This window comes from Thalassophryne amazonica, chromosome 7 (genome assembly GCF_902500255.1).
Source record: "Thalassophryne amazonica chromosome 7, fThaAma1.1, whole genome shotgun sequence".
In the NCBI taxonomy this organism is placed as follows: domain Eukaryota; kingdom Metazoa; phylum Chordata; class Actinopteri; order Batrachoidiformes; family Batrachoididae; genus Thalassophryne; species Thalassophryne amazonica.
This window is the reverse complement of record NC_047109.1, coordinates 1,195,177-1,212,684: the sequence shown is the minus strand read 5'-3', so window position 1 is coordinate 1,212,684 and position 17,508 is coordinate 1,195,177. Positions and strand designations below refer to the sequence as shown.

At 42.8% G+C, this 17,508-nt stretch overlaps 1 protein-coding gene across 1 annotated transcript in view; it reads left to right on the top strand.

Moving 5' to 3' along the window:
- The first annotated feature begins 302 nt into the window (after positions 1-302).
- col6a4a (collagen, type VI, alpha 4a) overlaps positions 303-17,508 on the top strand; it is a 144,253-nt gene continuing 127,047 nt past the window's right edge. Inside the window, exons 1-4 of the mRNA XM_034173480.1 lie at positions 303-464; positions 3,447-4,055; positions 9,348-9,935; positions 16,288-16,854. Of these exons, the coding sequence (XP_034029371.1) occupies positions 386-464; positions 3,447-4,055; positions 9,348-9,935; positions 16,288-16,854 (1,843 nt within the window). The 5' untranslated portion in view covers positions 303-385. The remainder of the gene's footprint in view (positions 465-3,446; positions 4,056-9,347; positions 9,936-16,287; positions 16,855-17,508) is intronic.

Genomic DNA, 17,508 nt, shown 5'->3' with positions numbered 1-17,508 from the left:
CTTCAGCTGTAGGAACCATGAATTTCCATTTTTTTCTGTGTTTGTTGTATTTCAGGATGTTTGTGATCTCACTTCATGTTTTGTTTTTAAATCCCTGTTAATCTGGACTCGCCGGTGAGTCCATGGACCCCAGAGGAGTAACTGTACGAAAAGTCCTTTGATTTAAATTTCCTTTGAAGCTGCTTGTTGTGTAGACTGACATTCAGCTGAAGGCAAAAAAAGTGGTCAAGTGGTTGATGTGAGTTCATGCGCGTGCATCGCATGTGTGCAGTCAGTCAACAGAATCCTGAGGTGGTTTAGTGCCGCTGGGAACCGCCTTTGTTCTCTGTATTTATGGCCAACTGTCTGTGTCATAGGAAAAGAGCAACCTGAGAACTGTTCTGCCATGGAGGTGAGGCGGCATCTTCTCCTCAGCCTCATTATAGCAGCAGCAAGTTTCCATGGCAACGCCGCAGAGAAAACGGGTGAGTACGATAAGCCAGCTGTGATTTAACTTCCTGCATACCGTCACACAGCTGACAGCAGTGAACATGGCCATGCTGCAGCTTGACCTCTGTGCAGGACATGGGACACGCCCACATTCACGCACAGCTGCAATAAGTTCTGTTCATCACAGCGTTCACGCAGCTCGAGTACTAACATGCACCAGAACGTCTTTGCTGCTTCTCAGATGACAGGATGCATTCACGGGTTCATCACAGCCACTCATCTGAATATGACCCTGGACAGCTCATTGGTCCACACACTCCGTACAAACTGTTGAAGCAAACTGACGGCCATCTGACCACTCGCAGGCTATGTGGACCGCACATAGACGGCTTCTTAGAACGACAACAATTCAGAGTAATAACTGAGCTGATTCTCTCATTTCCTTATTTTTGTTCTCCAGATAATGTAACCTTCATCCCTCCTAATCTGTGTCTGCCATAATTAGCTGTTTGATTTATTTATTTTAGTACTTTGACACTTTCTTCCCTACTACTTTAATTCTGATGGGTGCTATTATTACAGTATACAAGTAATAATTGTGGATTATTTGCTGTATTTTGTCTGAGGTAATTAAGTGTAAACATAATTTCATTGTTGTTGCACTTGTGTAATAACAATGACAATAAATCTCATCTCATCTCATAACAAAAGTCATGATGGATAATATAGAAATAGTGGATTTTTAAAATAGTTGCACTAAAAGAATAAAACACCACTTAACTAGCTACAGGAGAGTTAGTTTTCTAGTTTTCTTGCAATGACAACATTTATTACACACAGTTCTATGAGCTTCAGTCTAATATAAGTAATAAAGCTTGTAACAACAATACCTAAAGCTCCAAAACTATGCACAAGTAGACCTAATAAATGTCTTAAAATAGTTCGTCCAACACAAAACACAACATGTGGCTACACATGTTGAGTTAATAAGCCACTTATTATTATAATAATAATAATAATTATTATTATTATTATTATTATTATAATCTTTGCCTATATGCTGGAATAAGGGAGAGAACTCTTCAAATTATTGTTCATTACTTTCCATTTCAGTCATACTCACAGGTGAAATCTTCGTCCACAGCCTTTGATCTGGCAATTTATGCAGTTTATAGCTTCACATGAAGGTATTTTATAACAATAAAGTTGACTGTGCCTCATTAAAGATCGACAGAAAAGAGCGTTCAGGAGCAGGACATGGGAGTGGCAATATGGCGGCCGGTTTGCTTCAGAAATATTGGCCAATGAGCAATCCAGTGTTATATAGAGATCAGTGATCACAGCACGCTGCCATACAGCTTATGATCGGCTTCATAGTTATTTCTTCATGGAATAACTGATTCCTTCATGGAAAGGATTCAAAGAGCGAACTCTGTCTCAGCGACACTCTACATCAGCTACAAATGAGGACCAGGAGCAGTTGGCGTTTGTCTCTAGATGAATGATCCCAGGGCATGGCCAGCGTGTGGTTACTTGGCGTTAATGTGAACAATGTTTAACAACAGATTATAAAGGACAGAAAAACTTTTTAGTTCTTGTTTGACTAGTTAATGGAACCAAAGTTTGCTGGATTTGTATCAGTCCAGCACCTTCCACAGTGACATTCCTGTATCGTTTGTTAGCATGCTAACATCTATGTAAGATGTCTTGTAAATCACTTCAGAGCTGTTACCTGGTTATTAAAGCAACGTTTGTAGACTTAGAATCCTGGCTAATCTTTACAAAATATATACGAAAAAAAATGCCAAAGAGATTTATACAGAAAGAAGCTGTTTTAGAGCATTTTGTTTGAGTGAGCCGACAGCTGATGTCACGCTGCCTTTTTACTCAGACTGACAGTCGGCGTGTTGCACTGCACTTCTGGTCTATTTTGGCCCCGCCTAGCTGGCGGCACAGTGATCATTGTCTTCTGTCGCTGCAAAACAGCCATGATGATTGAAAATGAACAGCAGGTCGTCACTTTGCTTCTTGACCTTAATTTTAGAGTTTGGGAGTCATTGTAACAGGTAAATGTGTTGTTTTGGGGAGAGCGGGGCTCTCACTCCCCCACCAGGGGTCCCGTAGCAGAAGAGCAGCAACTTCAGAGAAACCGACCCGAAGTCGTGTGAAGGAGAGTCTTGGTTCTCACGAGAATCACGAACTGCTTTACGGCACTACCGCAGCAACACGTACATGCCCCCCTGCATCGGCGAGCTAGTGGCTATAACAACACAAAGAAGGATTTACTTACTTACACGGCCATTACATCGTTTAAAGAATTAGAAATAGGAGACAACAGGAAGGAGGGTTTACAGGAAGAACCGTACCGATCAGAACCGGAGAAGACGGTGATGTTACAAGAGTGGTTTGAGCAGATCTGAGCTAAGATTTGTTTCACTTTGAGCTCTTATTTCTTCCTTTCATAGCAATAACATTTTGCATTTCATACAGTATTTTGGAGATTTTCAAATAAAGTGTGTTTTCCAGCAGATAAATGAGAGAAGTGTTAAGGGGTAAGAACTGTTTGAACCAGTGCAGGAATGTGGGCTCATGTTTATGGCCAACAGAAAGTATGGAATAGCTTCAGGGAAATATTTTCTTCTCTGTGCGGTTTATCAGCTCAGTTTGAGGAAAATCAGCCCAAGATTCAAGTCTCTCACTCCATTTAGATTTGACTTAGTTTTGTCACAGTTTTTTTTGCATCCAGCCTGAAGGTAAGTGCTTTGTGAACACGCCCATGCTTCTGTCCAGAAACAGTCCACAGCCTCCAAACCTGCTCACGTCTTTGCTCTGGCTGGTCCACGTCACATGCTTCCACCTGTAGATGACGCTGAGGCTTTTGCACTTCTGGCTGACATATTTTCTGTGAATGAAAAAGGGCTCCGTTGGAAAGAGCTTTCTTTGTAGCACTCTGCGGCTTTTTATCAACAAAGCTCCTCTGTGACCACATAACTTCACAGCTCTTCCCTCCCTCTCAGTCTGCACTCAAGAAGCTGTTGCCGACATCGTCTTCATGGTCGACGGGTCCTGGAGCATCGGCTTGGCAAACTTCGAGCAGATCCGCCAGTTTCTTTATTCGCTGGTCAACGCCTTCGACATCGGCCCCGATCGTGTTCGCATCGGCTTGGTCCAGTATAGCACCACGCCGCGCACCGAATTCAATCTCAACACCTTCCAGAACAAGAATAGCATCCTCAAGTACATCAGTAAGTTACCGTACATGGGGGGCGGCACCCTCACAGGTCTGGGTCTGGACTTCATGCTGACCGAGCACTTTGTGGAAGCGGCTGGAAGCAGGGCTGGTGAGAACGTGTCGCAAATCGCCGTGGTGATCACTGATGGCAAATCACAGGACAATGTGGAGTCTCATGCCAAGGAACTGAGGAAGAAGGGAATCGTCTTGTATGCAATCGGTATCAAAGATGCGGATGAAGAGCAGCTGAGGGAGATCGCGAATGAGCCGCACAGCCAGCACGTGTACAGTGTGTCTGATTTTTCAGCGCTGCAGGGAATTTCTTTGAACATCCTCCAGATGCTGTGCACGACCGTGGAGGAAGCCAAACGCCAACTACTGCAGATATCGCCAGGTAAACCAAGTGCTGACACTCAGCTTGCGGTGAATGCCGGGCTCCTTAAGTAACTAACGACTTTAGGCTTGAAGGAAGATCTGACCTCAAACAATCCCAGAATACCCGGTTATCTATCTATAAAGCGAGAAGCGTCTGACTGAGTGTGAGTATGTGACTCTCATAGCTCTCTGTAAGATCGACCTCAACTTGTGAATATGGGTTGCGCATAGCACAGGGGTGGGCAGCGATGACTGAGACACTGCAGGTTTTCCTTGCAACCAATCCCCTCAGCAGGTGGGTTGCTGATGAGCTTCTCCCGTGAATATAAACACCTGATTGTCAATGAAATCACTTGCTGAGACACCTGATCATGAATGACATCACCTGCTGAGGTGATTGGTTGTAAGGAAAACCTGCAGTGTCTCAGCCCTTCATGGCACATGATTGCCCATCCCTGGCATAGTACGATGATGTGCTGAATCTTTTATTTTGAAAATTTGGGGAATTAATTTTCAAAACCTTTACTTTGATTAACATTGTAACATTTGTACTTCCAAGATGGCGCGGCTAGCTTATGTTTCTAGTAGCAAAGTTAATCAGCATCAGATAGTTCATGTTGCTGACACCATTTCACAATACAATGTTTAATGTCAGCATCCCAGCACATACTTTTACTGTGAAAGGCATGCTGTCGGTGTTCCTTGTGACTGAGTTTAACTTGACAACACTGAGGAGACGTTAGCTGAAATCCGTTTTTTGGGGACATAGTGACAAAACACCCAGAGTCTAGGGAGCAATGTGAGCGGGTCCAGTGAGTTGCGGATGGCGGAGGGATCGATCCTCCACTCATATTGCTCCCCAGATGAGGGGTGTTTTGTTTTTATACCTCAGCAAATGACTGTATTTTTTTGAAAATGATATGTTAAACAAGATTGGTGATCCATGTTGTGTGGAACTGTTGTCCTTCTGTCAACAAAGATGACCAAAGGAAAGTAGTTCGGCACAATGTGGATCCGCTACAATGGATCCGGGGGTACTGATCTGGTAGCAAACCCGTGGATCCATATCCAGCTGAGGTATAACAACAAATTTCCTACAATTTGTACAACATTTCAGTAAGTACATAAGCTGAATAATATCTTATATTTGCTGTGAGTTCAAGTTTAAATAAACTGTGTTCAGGAGGTTGGAGTATTGAGAATTTGCTGTTTCAAATATTCTACATGTTCCGTTTCATTTTGTCTGAATCTCTTTCAGTAACTCAGTGAATAGGAATCCTTTTTATTTTCATATAATTGATAGTAAAACTGATTTTTTTTAAACAATATGAAATGCTATATTCAAATACTAATATAATATAATAGAACATAAGTACACATCTTTGTACATCCCACCTTCAAACACAGCCTCATACGACCGTCCATGAGAAGCTTCCAATTTTCTATTGGAATACAAACTTCTTACGGGCACGGCATTAGTGTTAAAAAATATAAAAGGAAAATGTTCCAACTCCAGTTTCATGTCAACATTCAGACTCCTGAACAATCTTGAGTTGTAATTTACTTCTAAAGACCTGTGTGGACTGGCTTTGAAAAGGCGGGAGACTTTCGAAGCTTTGGACATACTTTCAGAAGATTTAAGGCTTGACATTTGTTTGGAGAAATCTCACACTGACTCAGGAATTATATTGGAATACTCAACATTCCCTTGAAAGACAGAGAATTCCATGTTAAGATTTTATAGCTGATTTTGGCTTACACGTTGACAAAACATGAGATTTGAGCTTGACTCTAAGGGCCCCTTCACACATAGTATGAGTAAGTACAAATGAGGGTGAATCACGGCAGAACAGCTCATATGAGCAAACCACAAAAACATTGAGCTGACGGTATGACGGCATGTATTGACATGACCATATTAAAAAAAACACACACACACACACACCATATAAAAACAGCGCATTTATTGAATCCATCTTATCGAGCAAGCAATACAAGTATGCTCCCCTCCACAGCATGTCTTTTTCCCGGTTCTCTCCCTCAGCCCCAACCAGTCCCAGCAGAAGACTGCCCCTCCCTGAGCCTGGTTCTGCTGGAGGTTTCTTCCTGTTAAAAGGGAGTTTTTCCTTCCCACTGTAGCCAAGTGCTTGCTCACAGGGGGTCGTTTTGACCGTTGGGGTTTTACATAATTATTGTATGGCCTTGCCTTACAATATAAAGCGCCTTGGGGCAACTGTTTGTTGTGATTTGGCGCTATATAAAAAAAAATTGATTGATTGATTGATTGATTGAAGTATGATCCATCTGTTCCTCTGTAGATGACCCATGGTCACAGACCTACAGTCATGAAATGACATGAATGGAGCAGGGTGCTCCTATCATGTCCACATTTGCTGGCCCGGTATGTCCAGTTGGCCCCACGTGCGTATCTGGCATGACACACGTGTCTTGTGGATGGCACACTGCAGGACTGACACCGCATCATGTGGAACAGAGCTCAGATGGGTAACATGACATTCAGATTGCCCGCTGTGTGTTATGATCTGATGGGGTCTGATCTATGATCTGATCTACCTGGGGTAGCCTGTTGGTGTGCGTGGCGTGTGCTCTTTCACTGCAGGCCATTGCAACAGCAATAAATGTTTTTATGTATGTCCACGTGAGGACAGCAAACAGACACATGAGCGTCACAGTGGACAGTTGTTAGGTCATTTCCATTCAAAAATAGTACGTGTTCTCCAGCTGGGACATCCAGAACCAGAGATCTCCACAGCCATTCCTGTGGGCAAACACACCCTCTGTCAGTTCAGCGCACCCACCAATGTGTCACTCTGTTTCTGTGTTATGTGAGCTGTCAGTGTTGTCTGTGGTCAGCAGGCTGTGCTGTGTGCGCTCTGACCTGCCTGTCTGGCCTCCATGTGATCATGTCTATGCAGCATATATATCAGCATTTTATGCAAGTGTGCCCCCCACCGGCACGCCACGTGTTGGGGGAGTGGGGGGGGGCATGACACACGCACACACGTGTGATACACATGCAGGTCACATGTGTGTTGCTTTTTGCAAAGCCACACTCGTGGGGGCACTTTGACACATTTCACCACCAGCTCGAAACTGATCGTCTGCTGACCAAGCAAGCGGTGTTAAATGTTCATGTGTTTCACCTGGAATTTGGCTGACACCTGCCGTGAGAAGGATTGAATGGGCTCTCACAGCGTACACTCTGTCTTTCAGCCACTGGTGTGCGTAAATAGTTGTAGTAACAGGTGTACGAGGCGTTGGAGGCAGCTGCGATTTTACACGTATTTCATACGATTCCTGCTTCATGTGCACTTCATGCGCAATTTGACTACATTCATACTATGTGTGAAGGGGCCCTAAGACTTGCTTCAAATGATCCCTATGGACTTTGCCTACATCCACACTTACACTAGTACTTTTGAAACTGGGGATTTTCTGTATTTAATCAAAAAAAAAAAAAAACTCATCCACACAAGCACTGTTTTAAAAAAATCTCTATCTTTTCTGGTGTTTGTGTTGGGAAAGTGTCGGTACACGGACCCACAACAGGGGGCGCAAAGGAACGGACAATGGAGTAGGTCAAATAACAACACTTTACTGTTGTGAATGTGCACAACAAATACAACAGATTACAACAATAGATCAGAATCAATTCACAAAGGTGTCGTGTGGGCAGGCTCGAAGATAGGAGACACCTGTCCAAAGAAGAACCGGAACCACACGATTTCCTCCGCCACCAGACCCCGGGAATACTGGAGCCGCCAAGTCCCGAACTCCCAGGTGGCCACTGCCTCCGCGTGTCGGACCTGGTACTGCTGGCGAGGAACAAAAACACAATTAAAGGTGGGCGCGTTTGCACCCAGTAATCCGCACGGCAGGAAAGCTACCTCCACCTCTCGTTGGAAAAAAGGTCTGTTATCACTCACAAAAATCACAAAAGGTTACTGTCAAGCAGTCAGCTGAGAATATTACCTTCCAGGTAGAATGATATCTCGGCAAAGAGGTGGAGACGTCATCCTGCTGATGTACCCCTGCTGATTGGTAACAGCTGTTGCAGGTGATGCGTGACAGCTGTCACCCTGGCTGCTCCTGTGAGGCGGCTGCGCCCTCTGGTGCCTGGAGCCCGCACTCCAGGCAGGGCGCCCTCTGGTGGTGGGCCAGCAGTACCTCCTCTTCTGGCGGCCCACACAACAGTTTGTCTCCATCTTATGGTGCTTTCCACACATACCTTGTACGGTCCAGACCAAAATTTCCAGGTGTGAAAAGCTGTGGACAGGCAAAAGTTGAAAATATTACCCTTTTTGATGGCAATTGCCATCGCATGGTGCTGGCAAAAATACCATTCCACCAATGCAGGTTTAATCCAAACTTGTGAATTCACAGCCCAGTCTCATGTTTTTATTTGTGATCCCGTCACAAAATGAATCAAAAAATCAAATTTTCGTGACAGGGTTTTTTTTTAAACTCACTATTACTAACCCTACTCCTACCCCCAACACTATCCTTAACCATAACCTAATCCTTCTCCTTCCCCCCACCCTAACCATAACCACCCCTGACCCCCCCCCCCCCCCCCCCCCGCTTCACTTTTAATTTTGTGCAGCCATCACGGAATGAATGAGAATAAATTCTTGCTACCATGATGAAAATGACGTTTTTCGTCACAATATCACGAACCAATAGATTAATGTATATTTCGTGCTGCTGAATCACGACTTGCTGTGAGACTGGGTTGGAATTCATTGAGAACTTTATGGTCCTACAGACCCGGGAGTTAAGAATAAAAAAGTGACTGACTACTGAGGTCACTGACTGGGCTCGACCTGAAGTTATGGAGGCTCATATCAAGTCAAGTCTGGGAGCATGTACTGGTACCACGCTTGGCCGCATCCACAGCAGGACAAAATCATCTTGCATCCTCAATGGCAACCATCAAAAAAAAAAAAAAAGACATTTACTCTGGACATCTGAGTGGAAGTTGCATTTGCCAGTAAACAATAAGTTCACACAAAATGTTGGCTCATGAGAATTACATGAACTTTAAACTGAGAATAAATATGCAACAAAGTGCCCCCAAAAAACCAAACTAAAAGTTGACAAAAAAGCTTAAAAAAGCTCAAGTTTAAGGAGAAGCTACAGGAACCAGAAGTCCTGGAAATTGAGCTAAAAGGAGGCTGCCTTTGAAAGGACTCAAAAAAATGGTCTTAACCTCTTCCTGCACACTCTAACAGATTTAAGTGTTCCTCAGCCTGTTTCTTCAGGAGCTGACTTCTTTCTTCTTTCTGTCTAGAATGTGCCAAAGCCAGCATCGCCGACATAGTCTTCCTGATTGATGGTTCCTCCAGCATTGGCATCGATAATTTCCAGAAAGTCCAGCAGTTTCTTCGCAGTGTCATTGAGGGCCTTGATATTGGTCCTGACAAAGTTCGGGTCGGTTTGGCACAATATAGCAACGACCCTTACCAGGAGTTCCTGCTGAAGGATCACATGGACAAGCAATCTCTGCTGGCTGCAGTAGACCAAGTTCCCTACCGGAGAGGACGCACAGAAACGGGCAAGGCCATCACCTTCCTCCAGCAGCAGTACTTCACAGAAGAGGCAGGCAGCCGTGCCAAACAGCGGGTACCTCAGATTGCCGTGGTCCTTACAGATGGAGACTCCACAGATGATGTTGTGGCACCTGCCCAGCTCCTGAGGAAGGAGGGAGTCATCGTGTTTGGTATTGGAGTTGGAGATGCAAACCTGAAAGAGCTTGAGGATATTGCCAACCGCCCACACGAGCGCTTCATGTTCACCATTGATAACTTCCAGGCTCTGCAGAGGCTGACTGTAAGTCTGCTGGAAACTGTTTGCATCTCAGTGGAGGATCAGAGGATGGGTAAGTCAAAGAACTCAACCTTCCCCTCAGTTAAGGTACAATACAAGAACACAGATACCAGAAAACAAACTACTGGTAAGTCTATTTGAACATATCATACCAACTTTATTTATAAAGCAGTTGCTCAGCTGACCTGAGAGACAGACTAGGTATATAAGGATGAAGAAGCCCAGAGAGGTACGACAGAGCTAAACCATGGAGAGACTTAAACAGAAACATAAGAATTGTAAAATCAACCCTAAAATTTCAAGGCAAGCCAGGCCTGGCTTGCCTTGAAATGGCTCTTGTCATCCCTAAGCATGCCAAGAGCCGTTTCAACAACTGACCATCCTTCTGTATCACAGGCAAATATATTTAGAAATCATCTGCATAGCAGTGGAATGAAATCCCATGCCTTCTAAAAATAGTCTCCAGAGACAGTAGCTATAGAGAAAAAAGCAAAGGGCCCAGAATACAGTCCCGTGGAACACCACAGGACAAAGGGACCACAGATGATTCAAAGTCACAGATATTCACAGAAAATGTCCTGTCTGTCAAATAAGACCAGAACCACTCAAGCACAGTACCATCAATGCCCACCAAATGATGTAGTTGAGATAATAAAATACTATGATCAACAGTATCGAAAGCAGCAGTTAAATCAAGCAAAGCCAAGATAACACAGCATCCAGCGTCACATTTGAGAAAAATGTCGTTAAAACCTCAACTAACATGGACTCTGTGCTATGACACGTCTTCATACCTGATTGAAACTCTTCCAAAATCCCATTTTCATTCAAAAACCCACTTAATTGACAAATATTTTCTCTAAAACCTTAGATTAAAAAAAGGCAGTCTAGAGATGGGCCTATAATTAACCAAAACCGTATGATCAAGGCTGGGTTTCTTAAGCAAAGGCTGGACCACTGCATGTTAAAATTTTACTGGAACCACCACGGAAGACAAACTATGATGCCCAATACACAACAAAATTTCTTTAAAAAATCATGAAGGAACAGGATCATGAAAAGAACCAAAGATTTAATGTGCCCTACTACATCCTGTAAAAATGAAAAGGTCACACATTCAAACTGAATATAAATGGCAGGACAAGAAACCAAAGCTGAAGGGTGAAAAGCAGGAGCTATAACAGAAGCATGAATATTATCAACTAATGAACAAGCAAAAGCAGCAATCGGATGACTTAGCCAGTGTTTTTATTGGCTCTGTAACAGCCCAAGGCAACAGGTAAAGGACCCAAAATATGAAGGGCAGCAGTAAAATATAACCAGTTTATTGAATGAATACTGAGCATGAGAAGAAACACTGGAGGAAGGGATGACACTGGAAACTGCCGGTGTGCTGTGAGAGCTGCCAAGAACAGGTGGGGTGTCAGAGAGGTAACTGTGGTGGCAGGATGGGACGGGAGACATGAAAAACAAACCGGTCTTAGAATCGAGTGACACAATTACAGATAGAAGCTTCTGAGGCACAGAGATCAACACTTGGACAAAAAAAAAAATACAAGCACAAAGGACCAAAGGTGCTGCATGGAAATCAGAATAATCTGGTGATGCTTGGGAGGAAACCCTGGGTGTAAGTAGCCTGGTAGATAAGGCGCAGGTGTGACAGCTGTCACAGGTCTTCGTGATGTCAGGAACAGAGAGAGAGAGAGAGAGAGAGAGAGCTCTTTTATGAAACGATGCGACACAGTGAAACAGTCCTCGTACAAGTATAATGAGTCCAGTATGATAAAGTGAAGCAACGATCTTGCAGTATTTATAGCTCCAGAAGAACAACAGGGAGATGTAAAGTGGCGCACAGTACCGTGTCAAAGAGTGGGCGGGCTCACACTAGTGGACAGTAGCATGGTGCTGCGTGTACTCACGTGAAGGCTCCATGCTGTACTGTGCTGAGAGATTAGTGGCAGTTTCATCCCTCCCACAGTAAATACCGACATCATGTCCTTGGTTCTACTTAATAGACCAACCGAGTTTGGCACATGGGCAATCCAAGCATAGTGATGGGTTACCATAACAACCATTAGCTAGTTGGGTGTCAGTGGTTATAATTTGAAGTGTGGGTCGGCTGAGTTCATGTGTTATTAGGAAAATGCTTTTAGTGTTGTTTCCACTTCATTTAAAATCAGCAGGAGCAAACAAGTATTTCTTTGAACGTATGGCCTTAATTCTAATAAATACATGTTAAGAGAGACTGCAGCCAGTCTGCTCTGTGTCAGTCTGATCCCGTCAGATCTCAGAAGCTAAGCAGGGCGGGATCTGGTTAGTACTTGGATGGGAGACCTCCTTGGAACACCTGTTGCTGTGTGTGTTTCTCCAGGTAAAACTGCAGTTGCGTCAGGAAGGGCATCCGGTGTAAAACTTGTGCCAAATACCAATGCGGATCTGGTTGTATCCGCTGTGGCGACCCTGAACTGAATGGGAGCAGCTGAATGGACGACAACAACAACATGTTAAAGGAGACCACTTTTCTCAATATCACTTATAAATTACATGGCAGAAGAGTTTCACTTCATTTCAGTGTGATCTGCCAGCCGCTTGGTTCACGTTGATCCCATTAATTAAGCAAAATTGCCAAGTCCAACAGTGATATGCAAATTTGTTGTTGATAGTTAGAGACACCCCTCAATGTTAAATTTTGAGATCCAGAGACACCTGGAAAGAAGTAACTAGTCTAGACTAGTGTTTGGTGATGCCAATACCTTTGCAAGAGAAAGAAGGTCCAAGTCTTTAGGGTCCTGGTCCTTCCTGCCTTAAGGTATTTTAAAAGGCTTGGACTCAAACCAGTGACCTACAGTAAGGCAACAACTGGGTGTCTTTGGAGGATCTGTGGGTACCGATGAAAGGACTTGGTGTTAGGCTGAGGACCCAGAGACATGGATGTCTGCAAGATAAGTGGATGTTAGACATGCACTTATCTCAGGTTTGCCCTCGCTTCATGTCCAATTATTTAATTAATTTAACCTTAAAAATGTGAAATTCCATATTTATGTGATTGTTGTTTAAACACTGAGAGCCCAGTGACCCAACAGTTGTGGCACATTTCACAATAAATAAATACATAAATTAATTAATTAATTTAATCACATCTCTAAGATTCCTGGTGTAAATTCTCAGTGGCACATTTATTTTATCAAAACAATTTCTCAAATTTACTCAAATTAAAACAAGGTTGAGGCTGTTTTCAATGACATTTAATCTGTTTTAAACCAGGTTATAATTAATTAATATTTGGTTAAACTGGTTTGAATACCACTAAAAGCAGTTTGAAATCACTTTAAACCAATTTGTCCTTTGTGTATGTATAACTCTTTAAAACCAGGTGGGGTTTTTTCCCCCCTAATTTAGTTTTTTATTAAATCCAGGTTCAACAATTCCATCAAGGTTTGTTGTTATGATCCAGTTGAAAGTTTGCCTGTTTCTTGTTTAAAGCATTTAGAAATATTTTGAAGAGTTTAAACCTGCCTATGTTAAAAACAGAAAGAAAAAAAAAATCATAATTTGAAACAAGTCTAAATTTGTCTTTTTCAGCCCAGATGATCAAAACTGTTAGAATAATTCAATCCTCAGAATCAGAATCAGACAACTTTATTTATCCCCGAGGGGCAATTCAATTCACAGTTACCCGTCTTATTGAACCGTTTAAATAATTAGGGAATGAACAGAATCAGTACAAGACCTCCATAACAGCACACCAACAACTGTCCTCACCCGTCAGTACCCACAGATCAGCAGGATCAGCAATAATGAATACAATATGTTTGGAGCTGTCTGTGTACAGGATAAAAAGCAGGGGAGAGAGGACACAGCCCTGAGGACAACCAGTGTTGGACTTTGAAGGCTTGGACATGTGACCGTTCACTAAAACCTGCTGAACTCTATTTGTTAAAAAATTTAAGAGCAGAAATAAAACCTGACCAGGCTATTTTAACTGAGAGGAGAGCCTCTTAATTAAAATATGTTGCTGCTTTTTATTAAAAGCTGATGAAAAGTCAGCAAATAAAAGTCTGGCATGAGATCTTGGCTTTTCTAGGTGCCTGTAGACTCTGTCCAAAACAAAAAGCTTAGCATCACCCACACTTTTCCCGGCCTGGTAGGAAAACTGCAGCGGATCAACTTTGCCCTCAGTTGAGGAAACGACTTCCTCTTTCAACTGTATCCTTCCAACTATTTTCCTTAAAATATGTATTTATACGAAAAGCGAAGTAAGATTTTACCTGAAATACTACAAATCCTGCAATTTTAAATCTGCATCGATCCTTCAGTTGTGAAATAACTGTTTGATGAAGCTTAGTTACTTGTGGATGTGTTTTGTGTCTGTTGTTAGAACAGCGCCTGGTCGTACCTGGGACCATGACAGCATCAGAGTCTCAAACTGTCTGCAGTGGACTTTAGGAAGCCAAATGTTTGAGAAGCAGCCTGTGCAGTGATTAATGTAACACACTGCGGTTTAGGGTGGCATGAAGTCAGCTGTCACACAGCCTCAGCTAAAATACGCCACATTAGTGCACATTAGCTGACTGTGGGAACAAGCAGTTTGTGCAGAGTTTGTGTTGGCAGATTGGGGAAACTCCCACATGGCTTCTTTGTTCTGGTCTGTTATCCACAGCCAACAAATATATAGTATTTAAAAAAAAAAATAAAGAGGCCCTGTGTCAACAAGAACGAGTCCAGACCTTAAAAACAACAGTTACCTCAGAAAATAAGGCCCCTGGACTTCAACATCTTGGCTTTAGTCAAATTTAAATACTTTGTCTTACCACACTGTGATATATTTAAGAGGTAAAATTACATTTTTTATTTATTTTTTAACTGAGAACAGTAAAAGGACATGCAGAGGACATGCAGGCAGTGCATACCAGGACTTGTGGTTAATGGTGGTCTTAAGACCAGAGGATCCTCGGTTCAAACCCCCACCAGACTGGAAATTAACAGTTGAAGCCACCAGCAGCTGTTACCATACAACAACAATAAATAAGACAAGAGTTTCAGTCAGCTTGAATATTGCAGCGGAAACATCTTACATGATCCGTTAGGATGTTTCATGGCACAAAAAGCCAGATTCTTCCAAGCATTTGTCATAAAATGCTCAAAATGACAGACATAGCCTCCCCAGCAGCCGCATGGAGCGGACACCTGGTTCCACTCACCTGGTTACACTCACCTGGTTACACTCACCTGGTTCCACTCAGAGGCTCGTCTGAGCTGCTGTCACTCCAAACCACCACACCCAAATCAGCTTAAAGCGTCTTAAAGGAAGAAGTTAGGATAATGTTCACACAGCTCCCACACAGCTGTCATGGAAGAGGAAACTATCTATAGAAAACAAAACCGTTTTTTTTTGTACCAGGCTGTAAACATGTTTATTTCTGCTCTGAAGTTGGACATTTTAACATGGACTTGAATGGGATCCTGCTCGCTTTTGGAGCCAGCCTCAAGTGGCCAATCAAGGAACTGCAACTTTTTCTTTTTCCAGGATGAGCTTCATCTGAGACGACTGAAGCTTCCCGCTGGAAAACAACGTGTGGTGTTTTCTCAAGAGTTGTGCGAGGGAATGGAGAAAACCCAGTGAAAGATGGGTTCTGTAAATACTGAAAACAAATAGGTTTATATAGCGACCGGCTTGGAACTGATTCAACATCAGCCAAAATGCATCAAATCAACCCAAATTTACACAAAACTTTCTGGGGTGCATGGCCTAAGTGGAGGATTGTGACTGTGGTGTTTGTAGTATATTTTTCCTAAAAAATGTTCAGGACAAAACAATGTTTTGTGATTGGCACCGACGGTTTACATAACTGTACCATGAATAGTTCTTCTACTTTCCATGATGAGCCACATTGGTAGCTTTGGTCAAAGATCTTGATTATATAGACTTAGGTTTCTTAAATTATGAATGGATCTTCCTGTGTCCATTAGATTATCCATTCTTCTTCTTCTTCTTCTTCTTCTTCTTCTTCTTCTTCTTCTTCTTATTATTATTATTATTATTATTATTATTATTATTATTATTATTATTATTATTAGCAGTAGTAGTAGTAGTAGTAAGGTTTCACTTCTTGGTCTTCTGTTACAATGTCATTTTGTTCTGTAGTTTATTAATGCTTATATTTTATTTGTCTCTTTCCATTTTTTCTTTTGATGTTGTTTAATAATTAATCTGTTATTGTAGTCTCTGTTATAATTTGTGTTGTCTCATCTCTGTTCCCTTGTAGTTTTCTTGTCTCTGAGGAAATTAGCGGTTTATGCTTTTCTGTGTTATCCTCAGAAATTCTGTGTATGTATTTTATGTCCACTGTTTTATTAGGATGTGCAAGCTGTATGTATGAGAAGCCTGTTCTGTTCTTTTCCAGCCTTGGCAGAAACGTTTGCAGACATCTTCTTTCTGGTGGACGCCGGCATCAGTGCAGCCGAGTTTCAGAATGTTCGGTCGTTACTCCTCCGACTGGGGAATCAACTTAATGTCGATGCTTCTGCTTATCGCTTTGGTCTGGCCCAGTATGGTCGAGATATCAAGGTGAACTTTCTTCTTAATGCCCATCAAACCAAAAACGAGACTCAGACTGCTTTTAGGCAGCTCCGCCGACTCCAAGTGCAGCCCAATGAACGACGAAATCTGGGCAGAGCTTTGCAGTACGCAAGCAAAATCCTCTTCACCAGCGAGGCAGGAGGCCGGGCAGACCAAGGATTCCGACAGTTCCTGGTCATCATAAGTGGAAAAGACTCTGATGATCTTGTGTATAATGGAACTCGTATGGTCAAATCAGCAGGAATAGTTGTGGTGGCGATGAGCCTGGGGGCTTCAATGACTGAAATGCGGCAAATAGCTACTCCGCCACATGTGTATCAGTCTACCGCCATAGTAAAAGAGCTGAAAACTCTGTTTGAAACTGAGGAACCAGAGGCCATTCAAACCGAAGGTAAGACTTATTTATTTATTTGCTATGTTATGTGTTTTTACTGTTTTTAACATTGATCGTTATTACTACAACAAAACCAACAATTTATATATATATATAAACACACACACACACACACACACACACACACACACACACACACACACATACACAGTATTTTCTGCGGCTTATGTGGGTCCGAGTGGCGGTGGCAATGAACCAAGAAGCTCATGCTGGGGGATCCCAAAGTGTTCCCAAGCCAGCTGGAAAATATAATCCCTTCAGCATGTCCTGGGTCTTCCCCAGAACCTCCTCCCAGTTGAATGTGCCTAAAAGACCTCTCTGTTGAGATGATCATGGAGCATCCACACCAGAGGCCTGAACCCCCTGAGCTTGCACCTTTCAGTGCAAAGAAGCAGTGGCAAAGAAGCAGTGGCTCTGCGCTGAGTCCATCCCAGATATTTAGCTTCTCACCCTGTGCCTGAGTACCACTTGTACCTGCAGCCTTGTTCTTTGTGTAATTGCCCAAAGTTCATGACAATTGGTGAAGATAGGAGTGTAAATAACTTGTAATTCGAGAGTCTCACCTTCTTGCTCAGCTATTTCTTTATCACAACAGTCCGGTACAGTATCAGATGCAGCCTCAATCCATCTAATGATCTCACACTCCAACTA